This window comes from Caloenas nicobarica, chromosome 20, assembly GCF_036013445.1.
Source record: "Caloenas nicobarica isolate bCalNic1 chromosome 20, bCalNic1.hap1, whole genome shotgun sequence".
Taxonomy (NCBI): Eukaryota; Metazoa; Chordata; class Aves; order Columbiformes; family Columbidae; genus Caloenas; species Caloenas nicobarica.
Window position 1 is genome coordinate 5,350,053 of NC_088264.1, and position 18,483 is coordinate 5,368,535.

The 18,483-nt window shown below is 46.2% G+C and overlaps 1 protein-coding gene across 2 annotated transcripts in view; it reads left to right on the forward strand.

The window, feature by feature from the left end:
- Window positions 1–3,329: 3,329 nt before the first annotated feature.
- The window catches only part of XPR1 (xenotropic and polytropic retrovirus receptor 1), a 104,831-nt gene continuing 89,677 nt past the window's right edge, over window positions 3,330–18,483 (forward strand). For both annotated transcript variants that reach the window (XR_010607309.1, XM_065648962.1), the window contains exons 1-2: window positions 3,330–3,624; window positions 10,915–10,966. Coding sequence is in view for 1 of the 2 variants with exons in the window: in XM_065648962.1 (XP_065505034.1) it covers window positions 3,556–3,624; window positions 10,915–10,966 (121 nt within the window). In the remaining variant the exon portion in view is untranslated. The remainder of the gene's footprint in view (window positions 3,625–10,914; window positions 10,967–18,483) is intronic.

Here is an 18,483-nt window from a genome sequence, read left to right on the forward strand (position 1 = left end):
GGAATGGTTGTCTGTGGGTGTCCTGCATTGTCTCCTACTACGGAAAACCCTCCTCTTCGTGACTTTATGCCATTAAAGAAAATTTTCCTTCTGCAAGACTCTTTTTCTAAAGCCTCTTTAGAAGATTCCTTCTCCCCAGCAATGCAGGATCTTTAAAAGTATGATTATATTTAAAAAAAAAAAAACAACACAACACCATGCTATTTATAAATTATTCTATATGCTCTCAACAAAGCAAGTGCCAGACTGCACTGGCGGAAAGCCCACTCCCGGCTTCTCCTTGCTTGGTTGAAAAATGCAAATAGCATTACTTTCTTTTATTTTTTTTCCTAGATACAACAGCATGGGGGAAAATCGCAATATGAACTCTTTCCCGGAAAAGAGCGAGAGATTAGGGGAATGTGGCAGCTTGGTGCAAGTGAGGCATGGGGACCGGGATCCAGAGCTGACACATGGGGACCGGGATCGGCTGTGATCAGCATCCCTCCTGGGTCGGGATGCGATGCCTGCATCCCCCCGCCTGCCCTCCAGCCCATCCATGGGCAGAAGGCAGCAGAGGCCCTTTCTCTCTTATCTAAGGCTTCTCCTGCCCCCTCTTCCCTCCTGCCTTCCTCCCTCAGCCCCTGGATGTGCAGGGCTGAGAGTTCTGAAACATTTCGAGGAGTCGGAAAGCCCCGAGTCCCAGCAGAGCAGCAAAACACTGTCAGGATGCCAAGCGCGGTCCCAAAGCGCGCCTGATAACGAAAGGCAGGGGTTTGCCCATCAGATATTTAAACAGAGTTGTTGCTACAGAACGTGGCAATGGTGAGTGAGAAGGAGTCCAGCCTCTGCTCTGCCTCCCCTGCTATTGTCTGTCTTTTTTTGATACCAACAAATGGCATTTATTGGTATTAAAAAAAAAATCAGCGTTTATTAGCATTAAATAAATAGCATTTATTGGTGGGCAAAAAAACATCTGAGGTACAAAGGGAAGTGGGGATCACTAGTTATTTTCTGTCGCTGAATTTGCACGCTGTCATATCAGAAGATATTAACTTATTATATGTCATGGTACACATTTCAAGCAATGCACCCAGCAAACAATAAAGAGAATATTTATTTCTTAATCCGTTCTCCTCCCCCATGCTGCATGTTATCTCGGAAGCCTGATGGTATTCAAAGGGTCGAAGCTGCAAAGACCCACCCCTCGTCTGCTCCTGCTGAAGTCGGTGCCACTGATCATAGTGGGAGCAGGCTCAGACCCTGAGCGATTTTATCTGGTACAAGCCTGCAAAAGTAATGCATTAAAAAGCTGGTGACCTGCTAAATGTAAGTCAAGCTGCGACACCGTGGTTAGCTGGCGCTGGGGTCAGCGCCAGGCAGGTTGCTGAGTGTGAAGTTTCAGATGAAGGGCACTAAGGCTTTATTCATTAAACGGTTTTCTGCAAACATAATTAAGAGATGGTATCAGCCAGCATCGCTGCTGCATGTGCCGCTGTCGATGCTGGGTAAATCTGAACGTGGGTAAGAGCCCTCGCAAATCAGAGGTCCCTGGGCCTGTGACAGGACCCTGATAAATCACGTTGGCAAACGAGCTCTGCTCCGGCAGACGTCGGTAGGAGCGATGCTGCGGGCAGGGACGCTGCCGTGCCGAGGGGCTGGCAGCTGGGATGGGATGGTCCCCGGTCTGGGTACGGGAAAAATCTCCAGAGGTTGAGAGGTTTGAAGGAAAACCCGAACTGATCCCAAACATAGTGAACTCCCAAAATCTGGGAATTGGGAAGTGGCAGGATTAGAGCCACTGGGATACCCCAGGATAACCGAAGGATGCGGCCCTGCTCTCAGCAGCTCCAGTCTGGCCTCTCAGGCTATAATGCAGTGGGTACTGAACCATCCAGCCCCGGGAGTGTCTCTGTTTTGGGGCAGCCATGCCCCTGCATGGGTGGGCTTGCTCTTACACCTGCCTGGGGTTTCCCTGTTCCCCCTCACCCCGCCATGTGTGCATGGCTCCCTGATGGTAAATGTGACAAGTGGTGCAAGGACAAACGGGCAAAGGCTTTTGTGATCATGCCACTTTCAAGAATTTTCCTTTTTTTTTTTTTCTTTCCCTTTCTTTTCCCCTCCTCCTTTTCCTTTGCACTGTCTTCTCTTTCTTTTTCTTCCCTCTGGCTTTTTGTGGCCTGTCAGCCTAATTTCCCTGCTCCCTCAATTCTTACTCATCTTTCTTGTATCTCCTCCTACTCTTCCCCTTCATCTCCATCCTCACTCCTTCTTTTTCACCCAGCTGGTACATCCCTCACCTCTTGCCACCCATGAACACCACTCTCCCTACTGCACTTCTCCCCATCCCATCCCATTCCTTGTCCCTATCCCATCCCATTCCCATCCTATCCTTATTCCTGTTCCTATTCTTATTCCCATTCCCTGCCTATCTCATCCCATCCCACCCCCATTCCCATTCCCATCCCACCCTGTCCTATTCCTATTCTCATTCCATCCCATTCCTTGTCCCTATCCCATCCTTATTCCCATTCCTATTCCTATGCCTATTCCCATCCTCTCTCATTCCTATTCCCATTCCCTTCCTTTCTCATCCCATCCCCATTCCCATCCCATTCTATCCCATTCCTATTCTTATTCCAATCCCATCCCATTACTTGTCCCTATCCCATCGTTATTCCTATTCCCATTCCCATCCCATCCTATCCTATCCTATTCCTATTCTTATTCCTATCCTATCCTATCCTATTCCATTCCCATTCCCATTCTTATTCCCATTCCTATCTCATTCCCCTTCCTATTCCCATTCCCATTCCCATCCGATCCCATCCCTATTCTCATTCCCATTCCCCTTCCTATTCCCATTCCCATTCCCATCCGATCCCATCCCTATTCTCATTCCCATTCCCACCCCTATTCCCATTCCCATCCCAATTCCCATCCCTATTCTCATTCCCGTTCCCATCCCTATCGCCATCCCCACCCCAGTCCATCCCACCCCAGAGCGTTCAGGATTCAAACCGCGGCTGTCCCAGAGCTGCCATCGCTCGTGGTGGGGCTGAGCCGGAGATCCCGAGGGACGAAGGTGACACGTTGGGCTCCAAACCCACTCCCAAAACGAGCAGAAAGGGTTAACCGCAGCGGGGCGGGGGGAACCCCGGCGCCACCGCCCGCTCCCCGGGCCCGGCGGGCAGGGGCGGGGCCCACGGCGCTCAGCCCCGCCCCTCGGGCTGGCCCCGCCCACCCCGCGCGCCGGTGGGCGGCGGCGGCGGTTGCCATGGCGATGGCTCCTTGCCGGCGGCCGGTTGGCTGTCGGGCCGGCTGACGGGCGGGGAGGCGGCGGGACGGGGAAGATGGCGGCGGCGGCGGAGGCGGCGGCGGCGGCGGCGGGGCGGCGCTGAGGAGGCCCGAGGCGGGCTGAGGAGTGGCGGGGCGGGCGGGCGGGGGCCCATGTGCGGCGGCGGCGGCCCCCCCCCGCCCCCCACTACCGGCGGCGGCGGCGGCCTCTTCGCAACCAGGCGCCGCTGAGGCGGCTCCGCCGGCGCAGAGCGAGCGCGGCCCCGGCCCGGCGGCAGGATGAAGTTCGCCGAGCACCTCGCGGCGCACATCACGCCGGAGTGGCGGAAGCAGTACATCCAGTACGAGGTACGGCCCCGCTTCCCCGCGCCTCCCCGGGGCAGGGCGGCCGGAGCCCGGGCGGCGCCGCAGGGCTGTCCCGCAGGGCTGTCCCGCAGGGCCGTCCCGCAGGGCCGTCCCGCAGCGTTGTCCCGCAGCCGTCCCGCAGGGCTGTCCCGCAGGGCTGTCCCGCAGGGCTGTCCCGCAGGGCTGTCCCGCAGGGCTGTCCCGCAGCGCGCACCGGCGGCTCGGCCGTGCAGAGCGGGCGGGACGCAGCTGCCCTGCCCCGCGGCGGGTCCGGCGGGCGGCAGCTTCCCGCTGGTTTGCTCGGCGTTGCAAAAGCGGCGGGGCGAGAGGTCTAAAGCTCTTGCCGTCGCCCTTATTATTTTTTTTAATAAGTAAAAAAAAAAAAAAGCTTGAGACCGCTCGGAGAAAAAGCGCTGGGTGGGTAATAAATTAATTGTTGCCTTTAACCTTTTGGTGCGGGACAAAGGTCAGAGGCTTGGGGGTTAATCAAGATATTTAAAAATAAAGTGTTTTGCTGGATTTCTGGAGGAGTCCGGTGCCGGTGCGTGACCTGCCGTAGGCGGCATGTGCCGGGCTGGGAGCACTCGCCGCCCGCGGGGGTTCGCTCGCCAGTGAGGCCGGCGGGCCCGGCCGTGCCCGCTCCCGGGCATCCCCCGCCCGCAGCCGGCCCGGAGCCCTCGGTGCAGCCCGGCTGTCGGCAACGAAGGCTTTTTTTTGTTTTTTTTTTTTTTTTTTTTCAGCACCACCGCCAGTTCTCCGCACAGGCGGGCAGAGGAGGGGTGACTTTGAGAGCCGGCTCTCAGCCTCCGTCTGCGGCTCCCAAGGACGAGCCCGGGGGGCGAGCGGGTTGGGCAGCACCCACCGCCCTCTGCCGAGACCGAAACCCTCCCGCTCCTGCCCGCCTTGCCCCGGGAAGGGCCACAAGCTGCTTCGGTAATGCCGACAGCTTCCCCGAGCGACTCAGCCTGTAAACCTGGCATCGGTTGCCTTTTCTTCTTTTTTTTTTTTTTTTTTTGGTAAATAAAGCTAGCGAAGCTTTGCATCTTGCTATTTCCTACTTGATTTCAGGCGAACCGCTTGAATTGGGACATTTATAAAACACTGTTTACACAAAGTTCTGCTGCATTAATCACGAATTATTTGCAGAATGCAGCGTTTCGGTTTTTATTATGCCGGCTTTCTAAAGGTCATGCTGATTGCTTTAGTTTCAGATTTATCGTAGTGGTGCTTGACTTCAGTTTAACTAGATGAAGCTCAAGGTGGTTATTTGTAGTAAAACCGTTTCCTATTTCAGTGTTAGCAGTACCAGTGGCTGCTGCCTGTTATGTTGGTCTTTTCCACAAGTAATAATTAAACCTAGACAACGGAAAGCTGGTTATGGGAGAGCCCTGATCAGCAAAACTTCTTGAATGATTGAGGCAGTCAAAACCATATAACATTTGTTGTCATTTGAAGGCCTGTGTTTTCTCTCTAGGACTATAATAGGAATTTATTTCTAATATCCCTATTGATCTGTCCGTCTGCATTTGCAAGGAAAATGAGGTTTGTCTTAGCTTGCTTTGTTATAATGTTGAATTTGAAAAGTTTATATCTGCTTTTTTGACTGTTCCTTTGTTTTCGTGCAAAGGAATGGATGTTTAAATAAAAAAATGTGGTCAGATTTGACTTCAGAAAAAAATTGTGATCTCCTTGCATTATGTGGAGAACTAGATGACCAAATAATGGATCAGTCTTGAAGAAAGAGGAAAACCATTGTCTTGATAGAAGTACCAGTGTAGTTCTGCATTTGTGCAAGAGCTGTTGTTTTATTCCTGGAAACAGAAAACTTGTATATCTCCCCAAGAGAAGGTTTGGAGGTGGGTTGGAGGGGCAGGCGAGAAGGAAATAGAAGGGCAAAAGGTTTGTCTGCGGGCTGGCCGGACAGATGTGGAGGGAGGGTAAAGGAGACCCAGTGAACTGTGACACCTTGATTAATGTGTGAAAAACTCTGCTGCTTATCAGCCACTGTTTTCATTAGGGGAGGTTAATTTTCAGCTGTTTTAACTAGGGCAGTATTATTATATCATTCCCCCTTCCCCCATCCCAGTTTAAAATAAAGGTAGCTTTTAGTAAAAGCTTCCTTCAAGTTATTACTTTTTCTAGATTCCAAGTAATCTCCTCGGGTAGGTAGCTTAGCATAGGGTGAATGAAAACAAAAACCCCACCCTTCTTTTTATTAATAAGTTTCAAAACTCTTTGTTTCCCTTGTTGCAGCTGGCTGAATGTGAGTCAGCCTCCCGCTCATGCATATTACGGTAATGGAATAGTCTGGCATTTATTATTCAGGACCTGGTGGTCGTGTGGGTGCGGCGCATAAAAGGCCAGTGCTACCTGGGTTTACTTGTTGATTATACTTGAGGGGAAAAGCCTACAGCCCTCCTTTGTCAAGAAAAATTCCGAGTTGTTGATTAGCCAACATAAGGCCAAGTGTTGCTTTCGTTACTTGCCCGCAATGTTGCTTGCAGCACACATCATAGTAAATTTTAAAAAAATTATTTGTATATTTAATGGCATTGTAATGTTTCTTCATCTGACAGTTTGTCTTTTCATAATTCAAACAGCAATCAAGCGCTGTTTCGGAGCGAGAGATCTTGTTGTGTAGGTTCTTAACTCCAAAAAGATTATTCCTGTTTCCAGGGACTTCCCGTGTCAAGTTCATGACACTGATGAAAGGACTAGAAGATATTACAGAAATTGCTTTATTTCAGTCGTCGTGTATCAGAAAGCTTACACGTAGTCATCTTATTTTTCTACTCTGGTGTTTGTAGTGATTTCCATTGGAGCGCGGGTTGACTCTTGCCGTCAGGCAGCCCTGAAGCGTGGTAGGACCCAGGTAACTTGTGAGATCCTCACCGGGTGACGTGTTTCTGCTTTGATCAGATGCTCAGCGAGTGTGGCTGCAAGGAGCTTTGCCTCCCATAAACTGCCAGTCAAACCGGGAGGAGGCTGTCATCTGTTGGCGATAACGTCAGGAAGAAGAACGAGACTGTGGCGTTTTGAATACCTAAAATGTAGTTTCACTTTCGGATGGTCTGTAACAATTTACAGGCCTCAAAGTTCTTACCGTTAATTTGATCTTTCCTTCCAACGAAAGTCTGTTGAAGTGCCGTAACTGTGCTTGTAGGAAGTATGGAAGCTGCCCAGACTTAGGGCAGATACTTGATCAGTGGAAGAGCTTTCGAGAGAAAAATCCATTCACTCTCTTTAAACAGGCAAAAAAGAAGATATACTTTGATAGCTATGCCTGAGATTCTTATTTTCTTTCATCGAAAGCTCTGCAGTGACCACTACTCCATGTTTACTTTCTGAGAAAGAGCTCTAGGCTTGTAGAAAAGAGGAAAAATGATGACACATGCTATTCTCTTTCTTTCAGCTTTTTGCAAAGACATTTGCCATGACAGAGTCCACATTAACATGGAGCCTTACACAGACCTTGATTGACTTCATTTGACTTTCCATTCCAAATTTCCATTCTAAAGATTGCATGAAAGCATGCAAGTTTTATGCCACATTTACTACACAAACTCAACCCAGGTGATGGTTCTTGGAAGCTCAGTCAGTGCAAATGATCGGGAGTGCTTTATGTAAGGACCAGTGCAATGTAATACTTAATGCCAGTATAAAGGGGCATTTTTAGTGTTGGAACACAGAGTGTCATTATCAGGCTACTCCCTGGTTGCGATTCAGTGTAAAACAATGTATAGACAAATGCTTAATTTGTGGAAATGCTTGTTATTTATGTTAAACGCTAAACATGCTGAAGTTTCAAACAGCTTTGGTCCCGATTTCCGCATCTGTCGTCTGAAAACTTCCTATTTGTGAAAAGTGATGCCTCAAGTTTCTGTACCCATTGCCTTCTCTGTGCAAAGACGGGGGGGGGCGCAGCGTTTTTAGGGGGGTGCGCCAGTCTGTGGGTGCTGGCTGCCTCACACACTTACCTGAGCACTCAGCTCCCGCAACCGGGCAGTGCCCTATACATTTAGTAGCCTTCCCCTGGCCTTCTTGACTTAAAACCTTAAGTTTTGGACCATTCATTTACTCTTCAGTTCCTTTGGTGTAAAGAGAAAACCACGAAAACAAATAAAATCCCATCTTTCTGCATCAGACAACAGAATTATCTTTTTCACGTGGTACCAAGCAAAGCAAGGTAACACCTGGATTAATTTCAGGTGATGCTTTTTTTTTTTTGCGTGCTTCACTGCATTTAATGCCAATTTTTAGATGCAGTGAGATTGCTGGGCTGCTGGTCCTCTATTTATCTGCAAATCATGCTGCAGATTTGCTTTGCTCTCGTGCCCATCTCTGGAGTGCCTGTAGGAGAAAGAGGAGAGTGTTGCTCCGTCTGCTCAGACTTCTAAGCGTAAGTGCATGTCCGGCTGGTGGAAATTCGGTGGAGTTTTACAGTTGCCAGATGGCAGTTTTGTTTCAGTAAATCTGGCCTGAATTTGTTTATCTGGATGCAGAAGTCTGATGGTATTTTCGAAAGAAGAAAATGCTTAATACCTTTGAAATTGCAGCATCTAGGGAAGAAGGAGAATCAGAAGTTATGACAGGTGCAAAGTCCATGGGAGAGATGTCCCTTTTAAGGACACTCCAGCTTTTAAGTACGATTGCCTTTGGAGAAGAGAAACAGGTTGCTAAGTTTTGGAAATCATGTCTTTGAGACACAACCTACATCAAGAAGTAGGTGGGGAAATCAAAGCCGGTAGCTGAGGTAGCCTGCTTGCCTTTGGAGTCTCTCTTCCAGAAACAGGCTTTTGGTTTTGGGGAGGTGGCCAATTTTCTGCTCATCAAACCCTGCTTCATGATAGGCACTTCACACCCCAGCGTGCCACCTCCTGACACAAATCTGGTGTGCTATTTCCCTGGTTGTCCTTCTGGGTGTTACTGGATGAGCTTAGAAGAGCGTAAGCGGTTTGAAAGCTACTTGTTTAAAACAACGGTTTTGTTCCAGCATTTTAAGGTTTTTGTCCCTGAATTTGCTTGCTGTTGAGGTTTGACAGCTGCATTTTAAATGTGTTTTCTTTCTGCTGTTTTTGTTGGTTGTCCGGTGTGCATTTTCCACAAATTTACTGCAGGTGCAAGGTGTATCACCAGCCCAATTTCAAGCAGGGAAAGAACCCTTTTTGTTTGGTTTGAGGGCAGAAAGAGTAATTCTTAAACATTTGAAGTTGACAGTGATGGATAACTTGTGAAAACAATAATTTCTAAAAATCTGTAATCTAGAGGACTAAATACTTTAGGTGTGAAGGAGCACTGAGCCTTTCACTTTCAGGTTATTCACTTATGTAGGTCAGGGAAGCAATAACAAAATGCGCTGCCCCGCAGCTGCCAGATTGTAATATGTCAGTCTGCATGGGGAGAGGTTTGCGGGAGGACTGACGCCTTCAGCTTTCAAGATTGTTTAGTGCAAGACCATCAGTGTTGTGGCCCTTTTTATTCTTTTTTTAAAAAATGATTGCTAAAAGCAGACTTTACCTCTGGGTGGGTTAAGGGTTGGAGTTCACACTACAGGGACTTTAAATTTGCTGTCTCTTCAGGTTTGTGCCGCATGGTTGTGGTTCATGGAAAAAGTTACAGGTAGGCGAGGATGACGAGTGGGGTGAGAAAGGGGGAAGGCTTTTTTGGTCACTCGATACGTGGAGACAGATCATGTGCTGCTGGCCAGTGAGTCATGGGGGGAAAAGGACGGAGGTGGGCCGTGTTTGGGAGGCGTTCATAGGAAGCACAGGGGTAGAGCCGTGCTGCTGGAACGGGGATCATCCAGCGGTCGCTCGGTTGGGAAAACAATTCCGTGAGTGACCTTTGTTGAGACCTCTGCGGACTCAGGAATTAGACCTTTGAGAGATGTCTGAGCTGCCGGTGCAGCCTGCCACCTAGGATATCTTGTGATAAACAGACGTGTCCTTTAGACCTTATATTTACTTAACAGGATCATAACCACCGTGTTACAGCCGTGCTGAGTTTCCAGCTGCTGAGCTTGTGGTTTTTGCCTTCAGGGTACTGGGGAATTTGTTGTTTAGGTTGTGATGTTTTGACCGTGGGGGGGTACATGGATAGACACACAAGATGGTCAAGGCAGAGGTGTAGGGTTATAGAAGTATGTCATATGTTGGGAAACAGGCAGGGGGGCCAGGAACTCGAGAGACCTGAATGACTTCGGTGTGTTAGATATCTGTGCGTTCGAAAGTAAGGGAGTAAAACAGCTGAGTGTGAAGCACATTTGCCTTCGGTCTGTGCATTAAGGTGCCTGTCTTTATCCAGTGATGTGGGGGGGGTGTAAACAAATCCTCTGGGCACCAGGAACGGGCTCTTCCTGGTGGCTTCCAGTCCCAAAATGATGGCTCAACCTACCCCTTCAGCTATTGATCCAAATTCAGTTTGCTTCTTGCACTTGTGAGAGAGCACAAGTCTTTAGTCTGTGGCTGGAATAATACCACGAACTTAATAGCTCTCTGAAAAGAGCTCTTCTGAAAAGGAGCTGCAAGTGATGAGGTTTCTGACGTGGCGCCTCCGTCCTGGCCCCGGGGGCGCTCGGTTTGGGGCTGCAGGCCCACCTGGCCTCCGGGTCCCGCTGCCTGTGCTGCTCGTCTCTTGGAGCAGCATCCGAGCGTGGGCGAGCGGCTGGTCCTGCGGGCCCCGGGACGCAGCTCACGGTGCCTCCAGGACGTGGAGACCGAGTTCATAATTCTGTCCGACGTTAATGTTGTCCTTCAGTTTTCACCTCAGGAGAAGCCTGGCACCCCCGGTTCCCTAATCTCCTTCGTCGTGTTGTCTTCAGCTTTTAGAGTGTATGTGTAGTTCTGTACTCCTATAGAACAGTGATAAGAAATCCCTGAGGCGGCTTTTCCTCCATTTGCCTTGACAAACTCCTTTCTGCCACGCAACATTGTGTAGTTTGTTTTGTTTGTGCGTTGTTGTGTTGTGGGTTTTTTTTTAATGTAAAACCTTTAACACCCTACCATCTGGGAAACACTTTTCCAAAGGAAGATGTTGAAGGATACAGTTGGAATAAATTTTATAGATTAGTAAGGTAACAGCCTTTAGACAAAGCAGTTAATAAATGTGAACTTGTGTTTCTTTTGCTAACGGAAATACGTGTGATAGCCTTGACATCATGTTCCATAGCTTTCTGTGTCATTCTGGAGGATAAAAGGGCTTTAATTGCTTTTGTTTGCAAACAGGCATATCAAAACAATGTGTGTATATATATATTTTTAATAGTAACTGTGTGCCTTGTTCTCTTTCTCATAGGCTTTGAAAGAGATGCTATATGCAGCTGTGGACCAGGCCCCTTCTATAGAAGGTAAGCAAATGGTAACCGAGAGTCATGTTTTTCTTGGCATTGGGTGCTGGACGCATAGTCCTGCTACTTTTCTGTCCTCAGTCCTCCTAAATTGGTAAACTTCATACACTGATGGGCAAATGCCTGGCCTTTCACAGCCTGCATGCTATTTTTGATTGCTAGAACTCTTTGTCCTCTGTCATTAGGACAACAAGTGTCTTTGTATAGTTGGGGACTTCAACAGCTGGATTCCTCTTGCTTATAAGGACATTCACTGGTAGAAGTACTTTCTTCATCGCTTGAGAATAGACCTTTGTTTTCCTGCGACTGGGAGCTGCTTTGGGAGATAAGTGCGCTAGAGAGATACTGGTTCCTGTTCGTTACTGGTGACTTGACCTGGAAGAGTCTCGTCCTTTCGTTCTGTGCCCTTCCCGAATGCCGTGCTACCTCTCGTATGTCGACATGAGTATATTTTCTTGTTTGCATGTGTTTACGGCCACCGAGTTCTCGAACTAGATTATTTTAGTACAGTATTTGTTTTTAAGCTCAGTGCATTTTGAATAGTTGGTTTAATTAGGTGATGATCTGTGCCAAACTTCTCAGTAGAGCCCTTTCTTTATTCTTTTCATTGTCTTTGAAATACTGAATAGTTTTTGCCTTTATGTTGCTTCACTCCCTACTTTCTTGCCCTTTCTGTGGATTTCAAACTGTTTTTTAACCTCCTTACTGTTGTTGTTTTCACTTTCATTGCAGTGCAACATTCATTTCACGAACCTCTTTGAATGCAGCTCTGGGCTGCTTTCTTGCATATTTATAGAGCAGAAGAACAACCGCTGCTAGTCACTATTAGTGTTAGCTTATTAACTGCTTTCTTGGTGCTGATTGGAAATGGGCAATGAGGTATGACATAGTTAAAATAATATGGAATATCATTTTTTCGGACTTAACTCTGCCTGCCGTTGATTAGAATTTGAAAACAAAAACTGCAATAATTGATCAAGTGTGTGTGTGTGATGGGGCAATCTTTGGTTATATTCTTCAGAGGCTCAGTCTGAGCTGAAAACTTACCTGTCTGGACATTGTTTCAGTGATGATTTTTAGGGTTTAACCTGACACTTAGTTGCTCACTTGACTCAGCCTGTTAATTTTGTTAAATCAATAACCTTTTCCTCTAAAATGCGGGTCCTAGAGCTAGGTTTGTAAAGGTTATGGTCCTAGCATAATCTAAAATATATGGGTTATTTTTGGAAAACTGAATCAAACTTGCCAGCAATACACTGGCAAAAGAGGGAAGTCTCACTTTATTTTTTTGAGTGGCAAAATTGCTTAAAAATCCCATAAACCTAGAGAACCTCTTTCCCCCACAGCACAAAATCAATTTTCTAGCTAAAAGGAACTGAAGTGTTTTGTGTAAGCCGAACTGACTATCTTTATTAAGTTTTAAAGACAACCTGCCAGTTTTGTTGAAAATCCATCATTAGTTTTATGGAAGACTGGAGCATTTACAAGAGGTTTTGTATTTTTTTTTCTTTCTTCTCTCCATCAGTTTATTATTGACAATGGCAGCAAATGGCGTCTGTGGTAATAAAATTTTATAGTCTAATGTCTGAATGTGACTTGATGGGTTTTCCTTGTGATACGTAGAATTTCAAGGTGGGCTTTGAGTTCCTAGCCGCAAAACTCCAAAGTGTTATAATTCACTATTTGGGTTTCTTTTTTTCAATGCTGCTTGTGATATCTTGATGTTTTGTAATGTGCGGTGATGTTTGTGTGTGAACGTATTTGGCAAAGGGAGAGAAGGTGAAGAATAAAATAGCACGATACCCTATTTTTGTTCTTTTAAATGTTAAAATAATTTTAACTTGTGCTTCTACCTCCTTTCGTGCTTCAGAAACCTCAACAAAAGGAAAGTAATGACTTAACATTGTTCTACTTGGGAAAAGTGTCTTCTGTTTGTGATTTTTGGGTGGGGATTTGGTCTCTTCTTCTGTACTGTAGAGAATGAAATGATCCAAACGGTGTTGAACCCCTGACATTTAACTCAGCATGTTTTCAGTTTAATATGGATTTTGCGGCAGATCCTTCTGTGTTATTTTGAGCTTAGCACAGAAACTACAGGAGTGTGCTACTGAAACCCAGCTTCCCAGTTTGAGCTTAATGTTAATCTTATTTTAGACAGGTCTAACTAAAATCCATTTTCTAACTGATCTAGTTGATCACACACATGCTGCAGACGTGCACGGTTGGGTTTGATTTCCCTTACATGTATTGTAAAGCTAATCTCCGGTTAATACGTTTGACTGTGAAGTGAAGGGAGGTTGGTACGCCAAAGCCGAGGCTGCTCCTGGTTCTTATTCTGCTCGTCTGGATGGGTAATTGAGGACTTGTGAACGAGTTCCTCAGATTTCTGCTGCAGGCTGCTTACTTCATCAGTTGGTAAAATTTGTACTTGTACAGAAATGCTTTGTTTTGCTTAGTAGAATGCTGGAAGCGTTTTGGAAACACTTTAAAACCAAAAAAAGTGCTACCCAACCAAGGCATGTTGTAATAGGTGAACCATCCATCAGTAAAAGCTTTTATTGGGTTTGTATTTAGGACTCTTGTTCATGGTTGGGATGTAGGTAAACAAAGCCAACTTCAGAATGACTTTAAGCTCTCGATGGATGGTCCTAGTGCTATTTTAGTGGACAAAGCATCGCAGGGAACAGAATCTTGGTTCTAAATTGTGCCATTTTTGCTCTGCTGGTACCCAGTTATATGGTGACCCTTCTCATTGTGCTACATCGAATCATACCTGTGCCCATCTGCTTTTTCCTATTTTCCAGTAGCAAACCCAGGCTGCGATGTTAAGTAAAAACCATGTAGATGTGAATAAGCAAAGCGTGCCCAGGCTCTATGGTAGGAGAAGATGGTTTATCTATGTCCCCTGACGCTACTGCAAGGTGCTGCAGCTCCCTGTATTTCATGAGAGTTACACCAGCCCCTGTGCATGTCTCTTTTGGTAGTTGCTGGCTGTACATATAGAGTCCTTTAATCTGTTCAAAGATACTTTTTTTTTTTTTAGCCTGTGTACTGTGTAACAACAGTTTTCTGTGTGCCAGGATTATTCCTCCAGATGCTCATCATCTTTTCACAAGGCTTTCCCCTGATGAAACTTGCACCATCCTTCCACCTGAGCAACATCTGTACAAAATTAGTGCTTAGTCTCTTAATTCAATCTCATTACACATCGCTGGAAAAAGTATCAAATGATGCTTGATTTCCAGCGGTATGATGGGACTTGGAGGATTCTTTGATGCGTGTTTGCTTTTGTTCGCTGTTTGTTGTGTGATGGTTGCTGTTACTGGAGCAATATGGATGAAGTGATGCTCCCCTGATGTTATTCTCAGCTTCTGAGCCCTCGTTGCAGGCAGGAATGCCTGTGTGCAAGTGTGCCAGGTCCGTGGGAGCAGGCACCCTTCCTTCCTCCACCCTGGGCTACCTCTAGGAAGAAGCTGTGACAATTGAGAGGTGAAAATCTAGTGCAGGACTTCTTTTCTCTGAGGCAGTATCATAAAAGCATCAAATACTGACCTCACCATGAGCGTGCTGATTTTTTTTTTTTTTTCTAATACATTCCTTGTTCCTCCCACTGCTTGCTGTCCCCTTTGTCACCTGAGTAAAGCAGGTTACTGGACCACTGTTGCTTGGAGTCCTTCCGATTATTCCACTCGGTGAACAGATGTGTCGGCATCTCCCCAAGCTCCTTATGATGCAGCTCTTCTCAGCTGCGGTGGAGATGAAAGTGTGGCTGTAAATTATTCATCCTGATTATCTGCTTGAATGGACAGGGTCTACTCTAAATATTATTTCCTAGAATATTTGTCTTTCAGATATTGAAATTTAACCTCCCTTTAAATACTTGTGTAAACAAACGTTGTTGTCGTAATATCAAATGGTACAAGAGCGTTCTGTTGTATCATCTTATTATGGAGATGACTTATTCCACTTAACCCTGAATTCCAGTGGCACCTTCTGAACAAGGATCATGCCTTGGTGAAGGGCCGTGTGGGGCTGGAATGGTGTGAGAGCGCAGGAGCGGGGAGTAGGGATGCTTTGAGATAGAACTCAAGTGCAAAGTTAATACGTGACACTAAAATAATGTTTGATTGGTAGGGGAAAAGCGTTGGGGGTCATGGAGATCCTCCACTGGTACTTGTAATCTGTGTGTTCACTTATTACTAGATTAGAAAAGCAAGAGGTGCGAATATGGGGCATCCTGAGAGCAGCAGCGTGTCCTGTGTGGTTACGCTCTGTGTAATGCACTTTGTAGTGCACTTAGCATGTTAACTGACAGCTACAAATCTTCAGTTTGGATTTATTTCTGTTACTAAATAAATAAAATAGTATTATTTAGGGTGATAAGTAACCTTAGTGAATAAGCAGGGTGTGAGAAATCACATTCTTCTTTGTCAGCCTCATAACTTCCTCTGGAAATACTTGTTTGCTATATGCAGACATGCCTTGCAGAGTTGATCAAAGGCTTATGGTTTGTATATATGCAGATGTCGTCTTTTTATTTCAAAATAAACATTTATTTCCAATTGTGTAAACTTGCTTTGTAGCGGGTTGACGTTTTGTTTACGAGGGAGCGTTTAGGCTTAAGGGAGTCTTCAACAGAACTGCTTCACATCAGCTACTGTGCAGCAGCCACAAGCAGATGAACGCTTCGTCTTTATTTCACTGCGTTCTTGCACACCCATCAAGGACATGGGGATCCGTGTCCTTCTGAAGGACGCGTGTGACAGAAGGTTGGTGTCCTACACCCCAGATGCTGCTCCTTGATTCTCTGCAGGTTGTCATTCAGTCTGGAGGCCTCCATATTTACAACTAGGGTGTTTAAAAAAAAAAAAAAAAAAAAAAATATATATAATGCCGTGACTGTCCTCAGATGGAGACCTGATGTCAGGTATTGGAGTAGCTCTAGAAAAATAGATTATTTGGCTTGTTGAACACGTTAGCTTCCAGAGCATGCAACCAGTGACCGGGAGGAGAAGCTGGCTGCACACCAGCGTTTAGAGAAGGAGGTGAAGTCTGCTTTCTCTTACCCTAGGGCAGTAAAATTTCAAAGGTAAACAGTGCATGTGGTTGGAGCGGGGTGTGGAGTAGTGTGAGAGAACAGCTGGATGATCACCAAAATATTTGGAGAACAAATGCCTCTATGAAAATGTAGCGTACCGTGTTCTCATGTAAAAGTAATTTTGCTGTCAAAAGCAGCACAGTGTCCACAGCAAGTGAGACTGACTGCGGTGCTTGCGTTGTACCGACATGCACCACTTGCTCTTCATTCAGACATAGTGATATAGTGACTTCGGGGCTATGGAGGACCAAGTGACTGAATTCTGCTTAACCATTACTTACTGTAACGTGGGTCTGGAATAAAGAGCAGGTAAGGTACAGAGCTGGAATGATGGAGAATAACTGGCCTTCCTCGCCCTTCCCAGTTGCCCCCAGCCAGCTTCACCTGTGTGCGCAAGCCGGGAAGCTCGTGTTATTGCTGAGCAAGTCTTTTTTTCCTTTTCCCCGTCTTCTGATGTGTTCACAGAGCTCTGAGGCTTCCAAACCACGTGAAGAACTTGTGTCCTAAGTGTACCAAAGAGTTCAAGGCTTAGGGATGGGCAGTTAACTGCTTGGTAATTTTGTTCTATACCTTTTTTTTTTTCTTTACATAAGCATCCTTTGGTATTGAGTGCTAAGAGCTATTAAACCTGGGATAACAAAGGAGCTGTATGTAGCTCAGGAGGCAGCAGGGAAAGCCGGACCTGGTAGCCCAGGCTGGCCCATATGAAAGGGCTGTATCTAGAGGCAGGTTTCTTTCTTTTCTGAGTCTGCAAAGTGCTTATCAGTCCAGCTGCGGAAGGGCTGTAGGTGATCCCTTGGTGATGTATGTAGGGTAACAGCAACATTGGAAATGCTCAACTGTGCATTTTCCTTCCTGCATTTGCTTTCCAGTAATTTAAAAATCCCTGTCTGCTACCTTTTTAGTGGTTAGAGGAATGAACGGTGCTTGCAATTTAAGCGGTGTGTGCCCGGTTTTGTGTTAGTGGTCAAAACTCGAGGCTTAGAAAGCAGAAAAAGATTTGCAGGGCTGGAAGACTGACAGACAGCCGGGCCTTCAATGAAGCACTCCTGAGACAACAGTGAAACATCAAACAGCATTTTGGCTGTAGACATGAGGAAGCACCTCACATGTATATACAAAAGGCCAGTATTTATTGCTGTGATTCAAGAAAAGACCGCGCTAGACATCTTAACAGCAAGATTTAGTGCGCGTGTAGGAAGCAGCCTCTGGGTTTCTGGCCGTTCCTTTGGAGCTGTATTTGAAATAGGTGACTTGAATTATTAGACAATTAAGATTTTTGGATGAGACTACGGCTACTTGGTGAATAACGCAATACAAATTAAATCCGATTGGTTTCTCTCTCTTTAAAAATGCACGCTATGGGCAAGGGAATGAGCAGAACGGCCCTGGAAGGAAATCTCATTCTTCTACATCGTAACTGCTTGTAAGATGCCTTTGAGAAATGGCCAACCCGCCAGTACCCTGTGGAGTCCTGATGTCCCTGCAGGATGGGGCAGAGGAGCAAAGACTGTCCCTGGCACCCTCCTGCGGTCGTGTCACCTTAACCTGCTGTAAGGCCACACCGCGCAGCGGCTATTGCCGTAATGGTCTCTGGTCATGAGAAGGTCTGCCTCTTTGATTATGTACTTTTAAAATGAGCAAGGATCCATCGAAAAGCGGACCCATTCCTGGTCACGTTTCCTTTTCCTGATTCCAGAAGTAAAAATGAGGGCTAGCTGCGTATTTCACCTGGGTGTTTTTTACAGTGTGTCTGTAGCCTTGCAGCTTGACCCCTTTTTAGTAAAAGTAGATAATGAATTAATTTTAAAATGTAATTGTGCTTTTTGTAAATACATAATCTTTAACTTTAGTTACAGCGAAAAAGTGCAAAGTTTCAGCATCTTAGTTTTACAAAGCCGCAGTTCAAACCAACCAAACAAACCAACAAAAAACCCCCAACCAAGCAAAACAAAAACCTCAACCAAAGCCAAAAAGAGTTAAGAAATACTTTATTCTACTTATGCCCATTCAGTTAGTATATTTTAGATAGTTCTATGCTACTTTTGTTGACTGCGGTAACCGTTTTCTCCTGATTTAGTACAACCTAAATGTAAAAGTCTGATCCTATGGTTCTGTTCCCCAGTGAACTGAGAAGGGGAGTAGCTTCAAGAAAACCACAGAGCTATAAAGGATATTTTACTAGTGCATGGTATGACGAGAACACCTAAAGCTCCTTAGTTGTAAGGCAGCAGCACTGTGCACCAGGGTTGTGTATGTTCAGCTAAAAAGCTCAGAGAAAACAGCATGAAAATAGAAGAATCTGCTTTTCGAAGTGGTTGTTGCAGCGGGCACGGTGCCCCTGGGATGGTGCAAAGCCCGGGACGAGCACAGCCCAGCCCCTGCCCGTTTGTGGGCACTGGCTCTTGCGTTGTGCGCT